The sequence below is a fragment of the Rhinopithecus roxellana genome, chromosome 13 (assembly GCF_007565055.1).
Source record: "Rhinopithecus roxellana isolate Shanxi Qingling chromosome 13, ASM756505v1, whole genome shotgun sequence".
NCBI classification, from domain to species: Eukaryota; Metazoa; Chordata; class Mammalia; order Primates; family Cercopithecidae; genus Rhinopithecus; species Rhinopithecus roxellana.
The window spans coordinates 122,160,169-122,178,059 of record NC_044561.1 but is presented as its reverse complement, the minus strand read 5'-3'; the positions used below and the strand labels follow the sequence as shown (position 1 = coordinate 122,178,059).

The 17,891-nt window shown below is 49.2% G+C and overlaps 1 protein-coding gene across 1 annotated transcript in view; it reads left to right on the top strand.

Moving 5' to 3' along the window:
• Positions 1-17,891, top strand: part of PREX1 (phosphatidylinositol-3,4,5-trisphosphate dependent Rac exchange factor 1) — a 207,831-nt gene that overhangs the window by 126,278 nt on the left and 63,662 nt on the right. Inside the window, exons 7-10 of the mRNA XM_010383869.2 lie at positions 2,718-2,851; positions 10,908-11,026; positions 12,599-12,748; positions 14,897-15,044. Coding sequence (XP_010382171.1) covers positions 2,718-2,851; positions 10,908-11,026; positions 12,599-12,748; positions 14,897-15,044 — 551 coding nt within the window. The remainder of the gene's footprint in view (positions 1-2,717; positions 2,852-10,907; positions 11,027-12,598; positions 12,749-14,896; positions 15,045-17,891) is intronic.

Sequence of the window (17,891 nt, the reverse complement as noted above, 5' to 3'; positions counted from 1 at the left end):
GTTGGTGGGTGGGCATGAGGGAGCCAAGGCAAAAGGAAGGAGAGGCACTTGGGCTCCAGGGACTGCCGAACCGATGTCTGCTCTGTGCTGCCCATGGGCCATGATGAAGCTCCAGGGAGTCCCTGTCACCCGGTTTGCGAGGATGCCTGGGGTCCCAGGGGCTCTTCCTCATGACAGCCCTGAGTCTTGGTGCAGCAGGCTGCTGCCTCACTGGAAACCCGAGATCTGTCTGTGGGCATGCAATCATCCATGCTCACCTGGCCTCTAGCCAAGCCGAAGGCCGTGATGTGTGATAATGCGTGCAGGCTCCTGTCCCGGCTGCACAGCTCTTCACTACAAGGAAGCTGCTTTCCCAGTCTCCAGAGGGGTCTCTGGCACTGTTGAGTGAGTGGGTTTGTTGTACCCAACTGGACCATGGGCACAGAGCAGACCAGCTCTAACACCAGCGAGAGAGTCCCTTGTAGGCCGTTAGCAGACAGCCTGGCTTCTCAGCTGCCAGAACCAGTTCCCCTTACTGGATCTCAGAAAGAATTGAGTCAGCAGATCCCAGTGGGGTAGGAACTCCATGTTGGTTCTGGGTGTTCAGTGTTTGGGGAAGGAGATTCTGTGAATAATTATCCCTCTCTCCCCAAGTTCATTTCCAGGCAGGGACAACATCACTTCTTGTTTCTTTCTTCAGTGTAATCTGCCGGTCTGTCACATGAAACTCCCTTAAAACACTGCTTTTGCATAATATTCCTTGGGCCTAAATGTCCGTGGCACCCTGTTGTCTGTGCTTTATTGTATTAATTAAAGTCCGCGGTTGACTGCTGTAGGGAAGCGATGCAGCGGCCTCAGGGAGGTGGCTCATTAGCATTGCAACGCAGTTCTCATTAGCAGCACAGAGGCGGACAGCCAGGCTAGGGTGGGCAGCTCTGCTCTGCCAGGACCCAGTTTCCCTCCAGCTCCTTACCCCACCATCTGCTGCAGTGTATCCCACCACCCCAGCGTGTGGAAAGAGGAAGGGGAGGGAAGCCATTTTCTTTCAAGGATGTGCCCTGGCAGTGAGGCACATTGGTGATAGCTTAGTCATGTGACCACACCTGGCACAAGGGGGACTGGGAGATGTAGTCTGTGGCTGGGCAGCCAAGTACCAGGCAAGACTCCATTCCCCAAAACGACAGAAGAGGGACGTGGATTGAGGGGCTGCCTCATTTGGCATTCGGTGCCCACCAAGGTCTCTTTTCTTCTCTCTTGGGGATCTCTCTGCTCTTACCTGGGTCCTCTCGGCTTCAGGGAGACCTGTGTGATCTCAGGCTCTGAAGATCCCTCCCAGCCAGGACCTTCCCATCCCTGCCCTCAGCCTCTTTATCTGTTTTTTTTTTTTTTTTTTTTTTTTTTTTTTTTAAGATAAGAGTTCCGCTCTGTCACCCAGGCTGGAGTGCAATGGCGTGATCTCGGCTCACTGCAACCTCTGCCTCCCAGGTTCAAGCGATTCTCTGCCTCACCCTCCTGAGTAGCTGGGATTACAGGCACCCGCCATCATGCCCGGTTAATTTTTGTATTTTTGTAGAGATGGGGTTTCACCATGTTGGCCAGGCTGGTCTTGAACTCCTGACCTCAGGTAATCCTCCTGCCTCAGCCTCCCAAAGGATTACAGGCATGAGCCACCACGCCCAGCCAGCCTCTTTATCTTAATTTTTGTCTTCCAAGGTCTGCTGGCTCCTCCCTGATGCCTTTCCCAGCCACTCTGCCCGGATGCTCACTGATGTTCAGTGAACTTCATGCACGTCTTTGTCACCCCTTCCCCTGCCGCTCAGCATAGGTGACCAGGTTTGGGCTTGACATGTACATCTTTAGCTTAGCTAGGTGGAATGCCCACAGGATCCTGCCCCTGATGTTTTACACATTGCATTTGTTGAGCACCTACTGTGTGCCAGAGAATGTTGTGGGTGCTGGGCATACACAGGGCACGTAGTTGATTCGGGCCCTGTCCTTACAGAAGGGGCATTCAGATGAGAGATATCTAGTAACAAGTCAAGACATAAATAAATAGTGGGGAAGGAATAGGTGAAAAAAAAAAAAACCCACAATAAAAACTGAATGAGGCCAGGCGTGGTAGCTCATGTCTGTAATCCCCGCACTTTGGGAGGCTGAGGTGGTTGGATCACTTGAGGTCAGGAGTTCCAAGACCAGCCTGACCAACATGGTGAAACCCTGTCTCTACTAAAAAAATACAAAATTAGCTGAGCATGGTGGTGCCTGCCTGTAATCCCAGCTACTTGGGAGGCTGAGGCAGGAAGAATCCTTTGAACCCAAGAGGCGGAGGTTGCAGTGAGCCGAGATCGCGCCATTGCATTCCAGCCTGGGCAACAAGGGCGAAACTCCACTTCAAAAAAAAAAAACCCAAAAAACAAAAACTGAACCAAAACATACCCAGATGCTGACTAGGACCTACTATTAGCTGTATGAGCTGGGTGAGTCATTCCTTCCTGAGCCCCAGGTTCCTCTCCTGTAAAAGGGACATGCAGTCACATCAGTGTGCCCTCCCCAGGATTTTCCTGGCATGCTCAGCAGATGGAAGCCACTAATCACATCATATTGATTTTCTGTCCATTGACAGGCTTGCTGGTGGAGTTTTTGGCGTGCGGCAGGTGGTAGTAGTAGGTTCTGTCTCTGGGAAAGGAAGGGGATGTTTCTGGGTAGGCCCATTCACTGCGTCCTCATTGCTCTCCCAGGGTTCCAACCTCACCGACATCTGCACTCAGCTCCTCCTGCAAGGGACTTTGTTAAAGATCTCGGCGGGCAACATCCAGGAAAGGGCCTTCTTCCTCTTCGACAACCTCCTCGTCTACTGCAAGCGGAAATCCAGGTGAGTGGCCAGGACACTGGGATGGGGTCTAGCCTGCTACCTTCTCCGGGTGATGCCCTGGGCTTGTCACTCCCCTCTCTGGGCCTCCCTTTCCTGTGAGGTGAGGGATTTGTTCTAAATCAGTGCTGTCTAATAGAAATACAATGCGAGCCACATGTTATGTTAAATGTTCTAGTAGCCTTTAAAAAATGTAACAACTCAAGACATAAATAAAAAAGTAAAAAAGTAAAAAAAAAGTAAAAAAAATTTACTTTTTTACCTTTAGAAAAGTAAAAAGAAACAGGTAAAATGAATTTAAATAATATATTTTATTTAACCTAATAGATCCCCAAATATTAGAATATTATATTCAGTTATAATTATACATGTAATTATTATTTAAAAAATTATTAAAGAGGTATTTTGTGTGGTGGGTTTTTTTTTTTACACGAAGTCCTCAAAATCTGGTGTGTATGTCATACTCACAAAACACCTGAATTTGTCCTGGGCATGTTTGAAGTGCTCAGTAGCTGCCTGTGGCTCTTGGCTACCATATTGGATAGTGTAGGTCTAGATGCTTGTAGAAACTGGGAGGTTCCTTGTGACACCAACATCCTGTAATTCTAAGATCTAAAAGTTGAGGGTTCGAGAGGAGTGAAGCTCTTTCACTGTTCAGTTTTTGGAGGGTCGGGATAGTTTCTTCAGCTTCTTTGTGTCTCTCACTGGTGCTTCTTGCAGTCTGTAGAGTCTAGGAGTAAGTGGATGGATGACTGAGTAGGTAGACAGAGGCAGGTGTATGTGTGATGGGAAGTGTGGTGACGGGTTGTGTGGGCACACGGGATGAGGCACAGATGGCTGGAGGTTTGGGAGGTGAATGGATGGTAGATAGAAGGAGGCAGGGAGGGAAGGAAGGAATGTGGATGGATGTTGGAATTGACGTGTGGGTGAGTGAATGAGTGTTTGAATGCTTGGAGGTTTAGGAGACGGCTGGATGGAAGAATAGATGGAAAGCTGGGGGCATGTGTGGATGTTCAGGCAGTTAGAGAAATGGATATGAAGATTGGCAGATATGTGTCTAGATGAATGGTAGATTGGGGTCTTCTGGTATGGTGTATTGAGTGAATGGGTAGATGGATGGATGGATAGGTGGTTATATAATTGGGAATGTGGGTGGGTGACAGAGGTTTGGAGATTAGTGGATGGATGGCCAGTTGGTTGACATCTTGGTGGATGGGTAAGTGTTTGGTTGATAGTTGCCGAGGTGGTTGGGCTCTGGAAGGGAAAGTGGGACAGTTGGATTACTGAGTGGGTGGATGGGTGAATGATTGGAGAGAGGGGAAATTAGGAGGTAGATGTGGGGGGTGGATGCCTGTAGTAGTTGGTGGGAACTGATGGTTGGATGTGTGAGTGGGTGGGTGGGTGGATTGGCACAGAGAGATTCCTGACTTTAAGTTTTCATATTCAGCAGTTATAGGATGGTCTCAGCTGACCCCTGCAGCACTTTTCAAAATCTCTTTGCTGTTACTTTGTGTTAGGGACAAAATAGTGATGTTTCAGAGGCTTCTTAACTCCTCTGTCTAGCAAAGACTAGAGCTGAGGCCTGAGGTCCAGGCCCTAAGCCCTACCTTCAGCATTTCCTATAACTTGCTTTGTGGTCCAGGCCATCCCACCGATCATCTCTGAGCCTCAGTTTCCTTGTCTCTCTGTGCTGGCCTCCTAGGGTGTAGTGAGAAACCTTACCACTGGATGAATAATGGATGCTCCATAGCCATTTGTGGGCTTCCCACTGTCCTCCTCTTCCCGTGGGCCTCTCTGAGCCTTCATTTTCTCTTCTGTAAAGTGGGGACGATCAGACCCTCCTTGTAGTAGAGTTTGGTTAAGAGCTAGGCCCCCCATTGGATCCCTGTTTAGCCGCCTTTGCAGCTCTGTGACTTTGCCTCTCTCTGTGCCTCAGTTTCCTCTTTTGTAACACAGAGTCAATGATCATATGTACCTCTTAGGACCGTTGAAGATCAGATATGTGAGTGTGCCTGGCATATAGTGGGTGCACAGCATAGTAGCTGCCAGCACCATTGTTGTTAACTTGGCTCTGGTGTGGTCACACAGGTACAGCTCCTGGTGCACAGGAGGCTCTGAAACCACAGGGCCTTCCCCATTGCCCTTTCCCCCCTGTTCTGGGCTTGGCCCTCCCTGTGAGGGCCTGGGCCTCCTGCTTCTGCTCTCTCCCAGTGGCTGGCTCAGCATGGCCCTTTCTCATTTGCTCCTTCATTCCCGCCCACTCCTTGAGGTCTGTCTGTCTCACGTCCTGCTGTCTGCTCATGAACGCCCCCTTCTCCTCTTTCCCTGCCTCCTTTCTGGTCTCTCTGGGGCTGTCCTCAGAGTCCTCCTTGGGTAGTTTCAGGGCTGCTGCCAATGTCCGCCCTGAGCCCTGCCCCACCACTCTGCCCCGAGCAGTCTGGAGCAGGCACTTTTCCCAGAACACTGGGGTTTGGAAAACAGAACGTCCCTTTAGGCCTCTGTGACCTGCTCCCAACTTTTAGCTGAGTTTACTCAGCCTTTGGCTTCCGGGTGCAGGCTTTGCCTCCTCTGAGGCAGTCTCACCTGTGCAGGGACAGCAGCTGATTCTGATAGTACCGGATTCCAAGTGGGCTCCCTAGGGCCTTCCTTGTGGGCGCCCTGAGCCTTTCAAGGCCATTCTCCACCTCACTTCCACAAGCGAGCTGGGCCGGCTGCAGGGAAAGGGCACATCTGTCTCTTGAGAGAAGCTGGCAGGCGGCCAGCATTCCTGCTTTTGGATGGAGAGCCAAAGGGCTGAGCTCTGAGAGGCCCAGGAGGTTGGGCAATGGTGAGTGGATCTCCCGGCCTGAGTCCGATGTGGGTGCAGGCAATGCCTGGAGTGGCTTGGTGACTGTTGACTGTGTTTGTCTTTGTCTGGGTCATGCAGGGCACCACCCATCCAGGACATGGGTCAGGGGAGGTCTCTGACTCACAGTGCTTCTGGGTGAATTCAAAAGCAGAGGCTCCTTGGGTATTTGAAGTGGAAAACGGGAAGGAGTGTTTTAAAAACCCACCTCCCATCCTCCAGAAGGGGAAACCAAGACCCAGAAGAGCAAAGTCTCATGCATCTCAACCCCCTGCTTAGCATCTTAGAGGCAGCAGTAGTGTGTCGCCATTAAGAACACAGAGGGCCGGGTGCAGTGGCTCATGCCTGTAATCCCAGCACTTTGGGAGACCGAGGCGGGCGGATCACAAGGTCAGAAGATCGAGGCCATCCAGGCTAACACGGTGAAACCCCGTCTCTACTGAAAATACAAAGAAATTAGCCGGGTGTGGTGGCATGCACTTGTGATCCCAGCTACTCGGGCGGCTGAGGCAGGAGAATCGCTTGAATCCGGGAGGTGGAGGTTGCAGTGAGCTGAGATGGTGCCACTGCACTCCAGCCTGGGAGACAGAGCGAGACTCTGTCTCAAAAAAAAAAAAAAAAAAAAAAAAAAAAAAAAAAAAAAGGAAAAAGAAAAAAGAACATAGGGGCTGTGCTTACTATCTGTGTGACCTTGAGCAAATGATGCCAGCTGTGTGCGCCTGTTTTCCTACCCGTTATATGGGGATAAAAGTAGTCCTCATTTCATGGGGTTGTTTTTACAGAGTAAAACATGTAAAGGGTAGACATGTAACGTGGTTAGAATAAGGCCTGGTACGTGGTCAAGTGGAAGAAATAGAAATATGTATCTTTATTTGGGTGTCTCACACGTAGCTCACACTTCAGTTGTGTCTGAAAAGGGCTCTTCTTTTTTATCTTACTTCTGCCCCTTGGATCTTCCTCATTACCAGTAAATGGTACCAAAATTTGTATTAAGTCAAGGTTCTCCAGAGCGACAGACCCAATAGGGTATGTGTGTGTGTGTGTGTGTGTGTGTGTGTATGTGTGTGTGTGTAAAGAGATTTAAATAAACAATTGACTCGTGATTATGGAGGCTGACAGGTCCCAAGTTCTGTCATCCGCAAGCTGAAGACAAGCCAGTAGTGTCATTCTGATCCTAGGATTGGCAGGCTCAGGACCCAGGAAGAGCTGATATCTGCTTGAGTCTGGAGGCAGGAGAAGAAATTTGCCCAGGAGCTGAAGCCAGAATCTTCTTGATTTTGAGCTATCCTTGTCCCCATACCTACTTCATCAGCAAGTCCTTTCCATCCTGTCATCAAACTTTGTCCAGAACCTCAGTGCAATTCCAATAAGTACTCTAGGAGGGGGTTTGTGTACGTGTGTATGTATGTATGTGTGTGTGTGTGTATGATCAGCGGACTGTAAAATTTACAGGAAAATCCAGAGACAGAAATAGCAAAGACAATTATGAAGAAGGTCAAAGCTAGGGGACTGTTATTACCAGATTCCAAGCCCTGCTGTAAGGTCATAGTAATTAAGACAGCGTGGTATTGGTATGAAAACAGACATGTAGAGTAATGGAATCAAATAATGAGTTAGAAATAGACCCACATGTAAGCAGTCATTTGAATTTCAACAAAAGCACTAATGCAGTACAATAAATGGTGCTTGGTCAGTTTGATATCCAGTGGGGGAAAAAGTGATTCTTGACCCTTACCTCATACCAAACACAAAAATCAACTTCAGCTGGATCATAGATTTAAATGTAAACGGTAGAACAATAAGGCTTCTAGAAGAAAGCAAAGGAGAATATCTTCATGATCTAGGGGTAAGCAGATGTCTTAAATAGGACAAAGAGTATAGTTGTGAAGGAGAACTAAATTCATTAGACTATGTTAAAATTAAGAATTTCATTAAAAAAATACTGTGAGGAGAGTGAAAAGACAAGCCACAGACTGGGAAAAGGTTTTTATAGTCTGTATAATGGCTAGAGTGTTCACATCCAGAATATATAAAGAGGCCCCGTAGCCAGATTTGGCCCTGTGCCCATTTTTGTCAATAAAGTTTTATTGGAACACAGCTATACCCATTTGTTTATATACAGTCTTAGCTGCTTTGATGCCATAAGAGCAGAGTTGAGTAGTTGTAACAGAGACCGTATGGCCTACGAAACTGAAAATGTGTACTATTTGGCCCTTTTCAGAAAAAACAATTGCCAACCTCTGCTTTAAATAATTAAGAAAATTCAACAATAAATGACAAGGGACAGTCATTTCACAAAAGAAGGCACCAGATCACTAATAAACATACAGTGGTGTTTGAGGTTATTTACTTATCAGGGAACTACAGATGAAATGTTAATGAGCTACTACTGTATACGTACCATAATGGCCAAAATGAGAAATAAAATACCAGTTATAGAGGATATGGGACAACTGGAATGTTCCTACACTGTTAGGCGTGGGAAAATCGGTACAACTATTTTGGAAAACAGCTTGGCAGTATCTCCTAAAGCTGATCATGCACATTCCTTATCACTCAGTAATTCAGCTCCTCAGGTATCTAGCCCAAAGAAATGCGCACACATGTCTCTGTCAGGCACGTGCAGGAATCTCACAGCAGCACCACACTGGAAAGAAGCCCAGTGTGTGGCCATGTCACTCCACCCGGCAGCACCAGTAACTCTCACAGCCGTGAGGCTGAGTGAAGGAAGCTGAGCACAAACGTACACACTTGTGATTCCATTTCTGTAAAGTTCAAAAACAGGCGAAGCAAATCTATGGGGTTAGACATCAGGACAGTGGTTGCCCTTGTCAGGGGAAGAGGACAGTGATGGGAAAGGGGCATAAGGGGGTGCGTATGGGGAGCTAAACATGTTGATACAGGTGTGTTCCCTTGCAAAAATTAATTGAGCCATATTAATGCTTCTTTGGGCATTTTGTTTTCTGTGTGGATTTTATACTTTAATACCAAGTTTACAAAAATATGTGTATGCACATGTGTATGTATATGTTTATAGGTATGTGTATACACACACAAACACACACATACACACCCTCATCCTTTCTCATCTTGATGATTGCGGTGGTCTCCTCTCTGGTTCTAGTCCCTTCTCCATCAGCAGATACAGGGAGTCTCTTGAAACAAGTCCATCCCATTCTGCCTGTGGTCCAACCTTCCGTGGCTCCCATCTCACACACACAGCAGAAGCCCACATCTTCACCCCTTACAACTTAGTTTTCAGAGAGTTAAGTCTCTTCCACATTCCTGAATCCTCAGCTTATCTCATATTTCATTTACCCACTTAGAGTAACAAGTACACATCAGCCAAGTCGGTGTGGGAACACCCCCATTGGCTCTTGGTGAGCATACGGCCCACCTGCTGGAGCAGAGGCCTGTGCACACCACCAAGTGGCCGTTGAGCTCTGGGAGTTCATTTTCTGCCATATCTTCACCAGAGCGTTTAGCGCCTTTGATCTAACATATGGTTTACCTTACTTAGGGACTGTCTCTGTGTCCCGCCTCCAACCCTATATTAGAAGTTGAGTTCCCATAGACGTTTTGTTCAGCCATGCAGCCCCAGTACCTAAAACAGTGCCTGGCACATTCTCCACGTGGCTTGTTGGATACACAGATAAGTGACTCCCCATGGCTCCTGACTTAGTATCCTCCTCATAGGAAGCTCTGGCCAGATGTTTGTTGAGTGACTGTTTTAGTCCCTTAGGCTGCTATAACAAAATACCAGAAACTGGAGGTTTTAAACAACAGAAATTCGGGCTGATCGTGGTGGCTCACACCTGTAATCCCAACACTTTGGGAGGCCGAGGCGGGTGGATCACTTGAGGTCAGGAGTTTGAGACCAGCCTGGCCAACGTGGTGAAACCCTGTCTCTACTAAAAATACAAAAATTAGCCGAGTGTGGTGGCACATGCCTGTAGTCCCACCTACTCGGGAGGCTGAGGCAGGAGAATCATTTGAACCTGGGAGGCGGAGGCTGCAGTGAGCTGAGATCACACTACTGCACTGCAGCCTGGACGTCAGAGCGAGGCTCCATCTCAAAAAAAAAAAAAAATAAATAAATAAATAAAATAAGGCCGGCATGGTGACTCACACCTGTAATCCCAGCACTTTGGGAGGCCGAGGCGGGTGGATCTTGAGGTCAGGAGATGGATGGAGACCAGCCTGGCTAACACAGTGAAACCCTGTCTCTACTAAAGATACAAAAAATTATCTGGGCATGGTGAGACATGCCTGTAGTCCCAGCTACTCGGGAGGCTGAGGCAGGAGAATCACTTGAAGCCGGGAGGCGGAGGTTGCAGTGAGATAAGATCATGCCAGTGCACTCCAGCCAGGGCGACAGAGTGAGACTCCATCTTAAAAATAATAAAAAATAAATAGAGTGAAATAAAGTAAAAACAGAAATGTATTTTGTACAGTTCTAGAGGCTGTGAAGTCCAAGATTAAAGGTGCTGGTAGACTTGGTGTTGGCGAGGGCCTGCTTTCTGCTTCATAGATGGTGCCTTCTTGCTGTGTCCTCCCATGGCAGAAGGGGCGAGCAAGCTCTCTGAGGCCTCTTTTATAAGGCCTAATCTCATTCATGAGGTCCTTTTCCCCCGACCTCTTCATCTCTCAAAGGCTCTGCCACCTAATACCGTTACCTTGGGGGTTAGGATATAACTTATGAATTTTGGAGGGACACCAACATTTAGACTGTAGGAATGGGTGAATGATAGAATTCACCTGAGTGAATGATTGAACTATGGGAAGGTGGATGATGGATAGATGGATGGATGGATGAATGGACCACCAAGTCCAAACCTCCTTCCATTCTGGTCCTATTTCAGGAAGTTCCTGTCTTTGAGAAACTTAATGGGCCTGTCCCCATTTTCTAGCCAAGAAGATTGGGTTTCTGTTACCTCCTGTTGGTCTCCCATGTCTCCTCTCGGCTGAAAAGTAGCTCTGTGGGGTCAGGAAGGCTATTAGCCTGTTTTCCAGATGGGGAAGCTGTGGCTGGAAGAGAAGTGACTTGTTCAGGTTACCCCAGCACCAGCCAAACACGCCCGCTCCTGAACCCTGCCTGGGGCTCCTCTCTATCCCCTGGTCTCCCCTCAGTGTTTCGTTCCCCTTTGTGCTATTGAAAACAGTTGCATCTGGGAGGTGATGTGCAGAGAACACTGACTTCTCACTGTCTTTCAGGGTTACCGGGAGCAAGAAGTCCACTAAGAGGACCAAATCCATCAATGGCTCCCTCTACATCTTCAGGGGTCGAATCAACACTGAAGTCATGGAGGTGGAGAACGTGGAAGATGGGACAGGTAGCCCCTCCCCCAGCCCTGCCTGAGCCCTCCCTGCTCCCTCACACTCTCTCTGTTTCATTTAAATATACTTTTTCTTTTATCATGAGATGTAACCTACTTAATAGAAAAGTGCCCAGAGCACAGATGCATGAAGCAAACATCTGGGTGGTTAGCATTCAAGTTAAGAAATAAAACACTGCACCCCAAATCCTTCCTCCTTGCAATGCCTTCTTCCCCCTGAAAGTAACCACTGTCTGAATTTTGTGATGATCATTTTCTTGCTTTTTAAAAACATTTTTATCTCCTAAGCATTTATGACTAAACATTTTAATTAAAATTTCTGTTTTTGAACCTTATATAAGTGGTTATATGATTACATGAGTTTAAGTGGCTTTACATATATGTGATTATATATACATGTATATATATACAACCCACCTGGTCATATAATGGTCATGACCATTTTACTTAAATGGTCATAAAATATGGTGGCTGGGTGTGGTGGCTCACGCCTGTAATCCTGGCACTTTGAGAGGTTGAGGTGGGCAGACTGCTTGAGCCCAGGAATTTGAGACCAGCCTGGGCAACATGGAGAAAACCTGTTTCTACAAAAAATACAAAAACTAGCTGGACATGGTGGCGTACAACTGTGGTCCCAGCTACTGGGGAGGCTGAGGTGGGAGGATTGTCTGAGCCCAGGAGGTCGAGGCTGCAGTGAGCCATGATTTCACCACTGCACTCCAGCCTGGGCGACAGAGCGACACCTTGTCTCCCTGCCCCAAAAATATGATCTACATTTTTTAAACAAACTGTTTCTTTCACTCAACGCCACGTTGGTGGGGTTCATCCATGTCTCTGCATGTAGCTGTTTGCAGCCTGTTGGTTTCCGTTGCTGCAGAGTGTTCCATCACGTGAACGTTCCACGCTTCATCCATTCTTTGGGTGATGGACATTTGGCCTGTTTCCACTGCTCACGGTCATGCACAGTGACGCTGTGAGGGCTCATGTGAGCATCTCCTAGTATGTGTGCTTTTGAGCTTGTCCACAGCAGGGGTTCTTGCTTGGTTTTGAGCCACAAGCCCCTTTGGCAGTCTCATGAAGCCTGTGGAGCCCTCCTCAGATTCAGGCTTTCGCTTCCCTAGATCATGCCAGCCTGTTTGAGAGGTTTTCCAGGTCCCATCCCAGCCAGCATTGGGTAGGGGTCCCATGTTTAACTTGGCTTGTCAGTCTGGCACTAAGGTTTTAAGTAACTCCAGTGCCCGAGTGAGATGGGAGGAGCCCAGGAAGCATTTTGGGGCTCCAGGCAAGTGTCTCCCCATGAGTCACTGCTGTGTTTGTGCCTAGATGCAAAGTCTTAAAATGAAGTCCCCTGTCATTGAGTGGTTGAGAGGGGTCTTTGTTTGCATAAGGTCTTCCTTGTCCACTGGACAAGGATAAGAAGTGAGTGAGTAAAGGGCTGGAAGTCCAGCTCCCCATCCTGATGCAGGCGAGGGCCCTGCCCTGTGCTGGGATGGAAAGGCTTGGTAATGGGGAGAGTTGAGGGTCACGCGGCTGAGTGTCTGCTGCACCTTTGCCTCCTGCCCCCACCAGCGGATTACCACAGCAATGGCTATACCGTCACCAACGGCTGGAAGATCCACAACACGGCCAAGAACAAGTGGTTTGTCTGCATGGCCAAGACGGCGGAGGAGAAGCAGAAGTGGCTGGACGCCATCATCCGCGAGCGGGAGCAGCGCGAGAGTGAGTGGCGGCTTTGGGGGCTCGCCTGGGATCCCTGAGCTATGCGTGGCTTCTTCTGAGTGGGGGCTGTGTCTAGGGAAGAGGCATAGGGTCCTTTTAGGGAGGATCAGAGCTGCAAGAAGCAGGTATTTGAAGGGACATGGAGCTCTGGGACTGTTCCAGCTTGGTGGTACCTCAGAGATTGCCCATTAGACAAATGGGGAAACTGAGGCCCAATAGAAGGGTCTTGCTGAAGGTCTTCACCCTTAAGGATTAGGACTCAAGATGCTCCCCTTTCCTGCACATAGCCCTATGCCCTGCACCTGAGGTTTTCTTTGACATTCACTGAATTTAATTCTAGGAGGAGGGTCCATTGGAGCTGCCCATTAACCTCAGTCAGGAGTCCCTCTGGGCATAGGCACCCCTAAAGCAGTTCATATGAGGAAGTACAGGGGCTGGATATAATTGGAGGGTGGGCTTGGGGGTGGGCATGCAACAACTGTGTGGAAGCACCGGGCTGTTTTGTGCAGAGACCACCAGGCTGGGAAAAGGAGGCTTTGGTGTGTTTTGGGACAAATTACTCCAGCTTCCCAGACCTCAGTGATCTCATCTGATAAATGGAGATCCAAGTTCCTGCTGTAGAGGGTTGTAATGCTGCTACAAGAGGTCTTGGATTTGAGCACATTTCAAAATCTGACACATAACCCTAAAAAACCTCCCCACCTCCCAGTTTTACTGAGGAGGAAACTGGGCCTCATTTGCCTCCAGATGTATATCCTGCTTCCTTGAAACTGCCACTTGGAGGTGTCGCAGATGCTCATACTTGCTGTGTCTAAATCACAGCTCTTCATTTCCCCAGGCCTTCCGCCCCAAACCTGCTCTTCCCCTTGACTTCTGTGTATCAGTCAGTGGCTCCTCCCTTCGCCCCACAGTTCCGAGTCAGACTGTTCGTATCATCCCTGGTCTCCCCTGCAACACCTGCTCCTCAAATTCAATAGATCAAGTCCCTTTAACTCTGCCTTTCGCATATATGTCATACCCATCCGCTTCTCCTCTCCTCTCCCTACTTCCACCCAAGACAAGCCACCACCCTCTCTCAGGAATATGGGCTCAGTGGGGCCAAATCCATGGATTATTTGTCTAGAGAAGCTAGACATCTAAATTTTTAGGTGACATTTTCTGATCCTAAATGTTGCATCAACACTTATTAAAATGATATTAGGCCAGATAAACCACTGAACTGGGGGCCTGGTTAGGCAGGGTTGTGACCTCTGAAATTGATCAGGGCTGAGTGTGTGGTCAGGACTGGGATAGGGTTCAGGGATGTGGCCTAGGTGAGGCCGATCAGTATCTTTGTGGTCTTTGTTGGGCACATGGGATCATGGGTGGGGGTGTGGCCCAAGTGGGTCTTGGTGGTTAGAATTGGGTGTTATCCACATCCTGAACTCAGGACTGGGTTCACAGTGGTCACGAGCACGAATCTGGAACCAACTTCCTGGGTCTAAATTCTGGTTTCACCACTTCCAATTGGGCAACCTTGGGCACAGAACTGAACTTCTCTGGACCTCAGTTTCTTCATCTGTAAAATGGGGATAATTATGGCACCTTATTATTATGGGTTTCTCATGAGGAGTACTGTCACGTAGTAGGTGCTATAAAAGCATTTGCTGTTGTGAAAATTAGATGGGAGTCAAAATAGAAAAATGTGGGCAGAGATTAGGGTCAGGTCCTGTGAGTGTTGGCTAGAAGAATGACCAGACTTTTATCACTGGGCTGGAATGAAGATACTGACAAGTTTTCTGATAACCTGTGAATCTGGAAACCCACCCTCGGGTTGGGGAAGCAACATAGGAAAGTGATTAAGAACATAGCTGTAGAGCTTGATTCCTGGGTTGAAGGCATGACCCCCTATTATCCCAGGACTTAACCTCTGTGGGTCTCAGCTTTGCTGTCTGTAAAATGGTGTTTTTGAGGTGTCATTGGCAGGTGTCTAGGGCAGTGACAGTCGGTGCCCTCTAGCTGCTGCTGGCGTGGTGGTGGTGGGGGGCAGGTGGGGAGCCAGGTGGCAGGCCAGCTTTCAGGAGCTGTGGGCCTGCCCCTTGTCTCCCCCCGACCCCTCCCTGCCCTGGGTCTGGTGCTCTCTCCAGTGCTGACCGTGCCCCTGTGCAGGCCTGAAGCTGGGCATGGAGCGTGATGCCTACGTCATGATTGCGGAGAAGGGGGAGAAGCTGTACCACATGATGATGAACAAGAAGGTGAACCTCATCAAGGACCGCCGGAGAAAGCTGAGCACTGTCCCCAAGTGCTTTCTTGGCAAGTGAGTGGCTTCACCCTGAACTCCCTGGGTCCCTGGGCTCTCCGCTGGAGGTGGGGCAGATCATCCCCATCCACCCATGCAGCCTGGCCCTGCCCAGGGGCCATCCTGGCCAGAGCCACAAAAGGACCTGAATCCTCATGGAGCAGCCCTCAGAGGTCAAGAAGGCTAGTGGGGTCCCTAAATCAGGTCTTTCAACCCGCTACCAGACATAAGTTTTCCACTGTGACCTGGTACGCCCATTCATGTAATATATGATTGAAGCTGAGGTTTCACAGAGCTTACTGTGCTTGATCCCACTCTGAGAATATCTGTTTCTATTCTGTTCTATTCCTTCTGTTCTGTTCAAGTTGCTTCTTCATTCATTTCAAAATTAATGCTGGCAAGACCCATGACATTGTTTCACAAAGCACCAACGGTTTGAAAAATGCTGCTGTAGCACTTGGGAAAAGAGAAGCCACTCTAGGTATTTCAAGCAGGGAGGTATTGAACACAGGTAATTGATTACAAAGGTGTTTTAAGGACTGGAAGAATAAAGGTAGGCACCCCCACCCCATTTTTTTTTGGCTGGGGCTGCCATAACAAAGTCGCACAAAACTGTGTGGCTTAAACAACAGAAATGTATTGCTTCACAGTTCTGGAGGCTGGGAGTCCCAGGTCAGGGTGTCGGCAGGGAGGGTGTCTCGTAAGGCCTCTCTTCCTGAGTTACATGTGAGGGGCAAGGGAAGCTTCTATAACTTTCTCAGTGCTCAGAGCCTCCACTTTCTCTGTTTGGGAAATACAGCCCCATTTTATAACTGGGGTTCAAAGGGGTCAGAACACAGGTGTGACAGGCTGGCTCTTACACTCAGGTCACCTCAGGGTGAGGGCTGGGGCATGGGAGAGGCAGAAGAAATCCAGTCCTTGTAAAATGACCAGGCTGTTTTGAGGCCCTACAACGTACTAGACACTCCGGAAAGGACAGTGCCAAGGACTTGCAACCTCATGAAACTTGTGGTGCAGCTGGGGAGAGAAGTTTGCCGGCAATGCGGGAACTTTATTTAGAATGTAAGGACTTAAACTGCCTCCACTTCCTAAAGCCTTTGCAGAGGCCTAGGGTAAAAGCTGCCGTTTTATCACAGTGTTGTGGACCAGGTGAGAGGTTGCGTGGGCCATGCTTGAGCCGGGATGGTCATTGTGGACGCGGGGAGCAGTGGCTGTGTTTTGGATAACTTGGAAGGCAACAGCATTTGCTGATGGGGTGGAAAAATAAAGGGAGTTCAGGACTGCGAGGCACTGGAAAGCTGGAGTTGCTCCTTTGAGAAGGGGAAGAAGACGGCGGGAGAAGCAGGCTGCAGGGGGCAGTGGGAAGCCCACCAGTGCAGTTGTGGACAGGTTACGGTCAGACTGATAGACACCCAGGTGGAGATGTGGGCTTGTTGGTTGGATGCAAAATCTTGACTTGGGGAGAAAGGTCTGCACTGGGGACCTACACATGAGATATGGCGTTAGATGGTCTTTAAAGCCACGAGATGGCCTGAACTGCACAAGGGAACCTGAAGGGAGAGAAGAGGCAGGCCTGGGCCCTGGGGCCCGATGATGGCATTGGAAGGAGGAGGGGGCAGAGACCCTGAGTGGAGCTGCTGGCGAGAAGGTGGTGCTCCTCCAGAAGATAGGGGGAGGAAGAGGCGGGGAGGCAGGAGCAGGTCCCTGGGAAGGAGCAGGAGCCCGGTGGAGATTGAAATGCTGATAGACATTCAGGGTGCAGTATGGATGTTGTGCAGGCCACGGAGGCCAAGTGCGGACTTGGGGACAGCTGGCACTCATGGCCTGAGGTTTGTGGTGGAGGGGCAGCAGGTGGGAGGGTTCAGACCTGCAGGGTGCCTTGGACTCAGTGCCCTGTTGCCCTCAAGGATCAGAAATTCCAACTCTGAGCTTCCATGGAGAGGAGAGTTTGGGCCCTGGAGTCCTGCTGGCTGGGCCAGGCGGGGCGGGGCGGGGCAGGACGGGGCAGCCTGGCTGGCCTTTTCAGCCAACTCCTAATCCCACAGGAAAGGAGGTTTTTCTCTCAGGAGGGGCCTGCTTCCGGGCCCCCTGGGGCCGGAGAACCTTCCTATCTTCTGCCAAACTGCCCAGTCCGGACCGATGAGGCAGCTTGTCTGTGATCAGAACTTCGAGGAGTGTTCTGCCTCCTCAGGAAGGATTAGAGAGATTTCTTTTACTGCCCATTTGAAATGGAGCCAGGATTGCAGCTTGTTTTGTAACTGCAGGTCTGAAAGGGCCAGCCTTTCTGCAGGAGATTGTTCTGATAAACGCTTCTTCCTGCACGGCTTTGCTCTACACACAGCCCTAGGGTTTGTGATCCTGCTACCCCCGCCAGGGTTCCACTACTGAGTCTTCTTGTCCAAGATGCCCCCCTGGTCCTCCGGGGTGGAAGGACTTGGTAGCCACCGAGATAATGATCAAGCCCTTTGCTGCATGTACTGGTGTTCGCCCCTGTCTTTTAATCCCCACACAACACCGTGAAACAGGCACTGCCATTATCCCCATTTTAAAAGTGAGGAAACTGAGGCACGGAGAGGGGAAGGGTTCTGTACAAGATCACAAAGCCACACTGGTGCTGTCTCCCACTGTACTCTGCCTCGTCTATTCATTTTTATTTCTACTCAGCACATTTTATTTTTCCCTAGCAGTTCCTCTCTCTACATCTGTCTCCACCATTAGGGAACTGCATGAATATAAAAAGTGTCTGATTTATCTTTTGGTTTTTGGAGACAGGGTCTCGCTCTGTTGCCCAGGCTGGAGTACAGTGGTGTGATCATAACTCACTGAAGCCTCAGACTCCTGGGCTCAAGCGATCTTCCTGCCTCC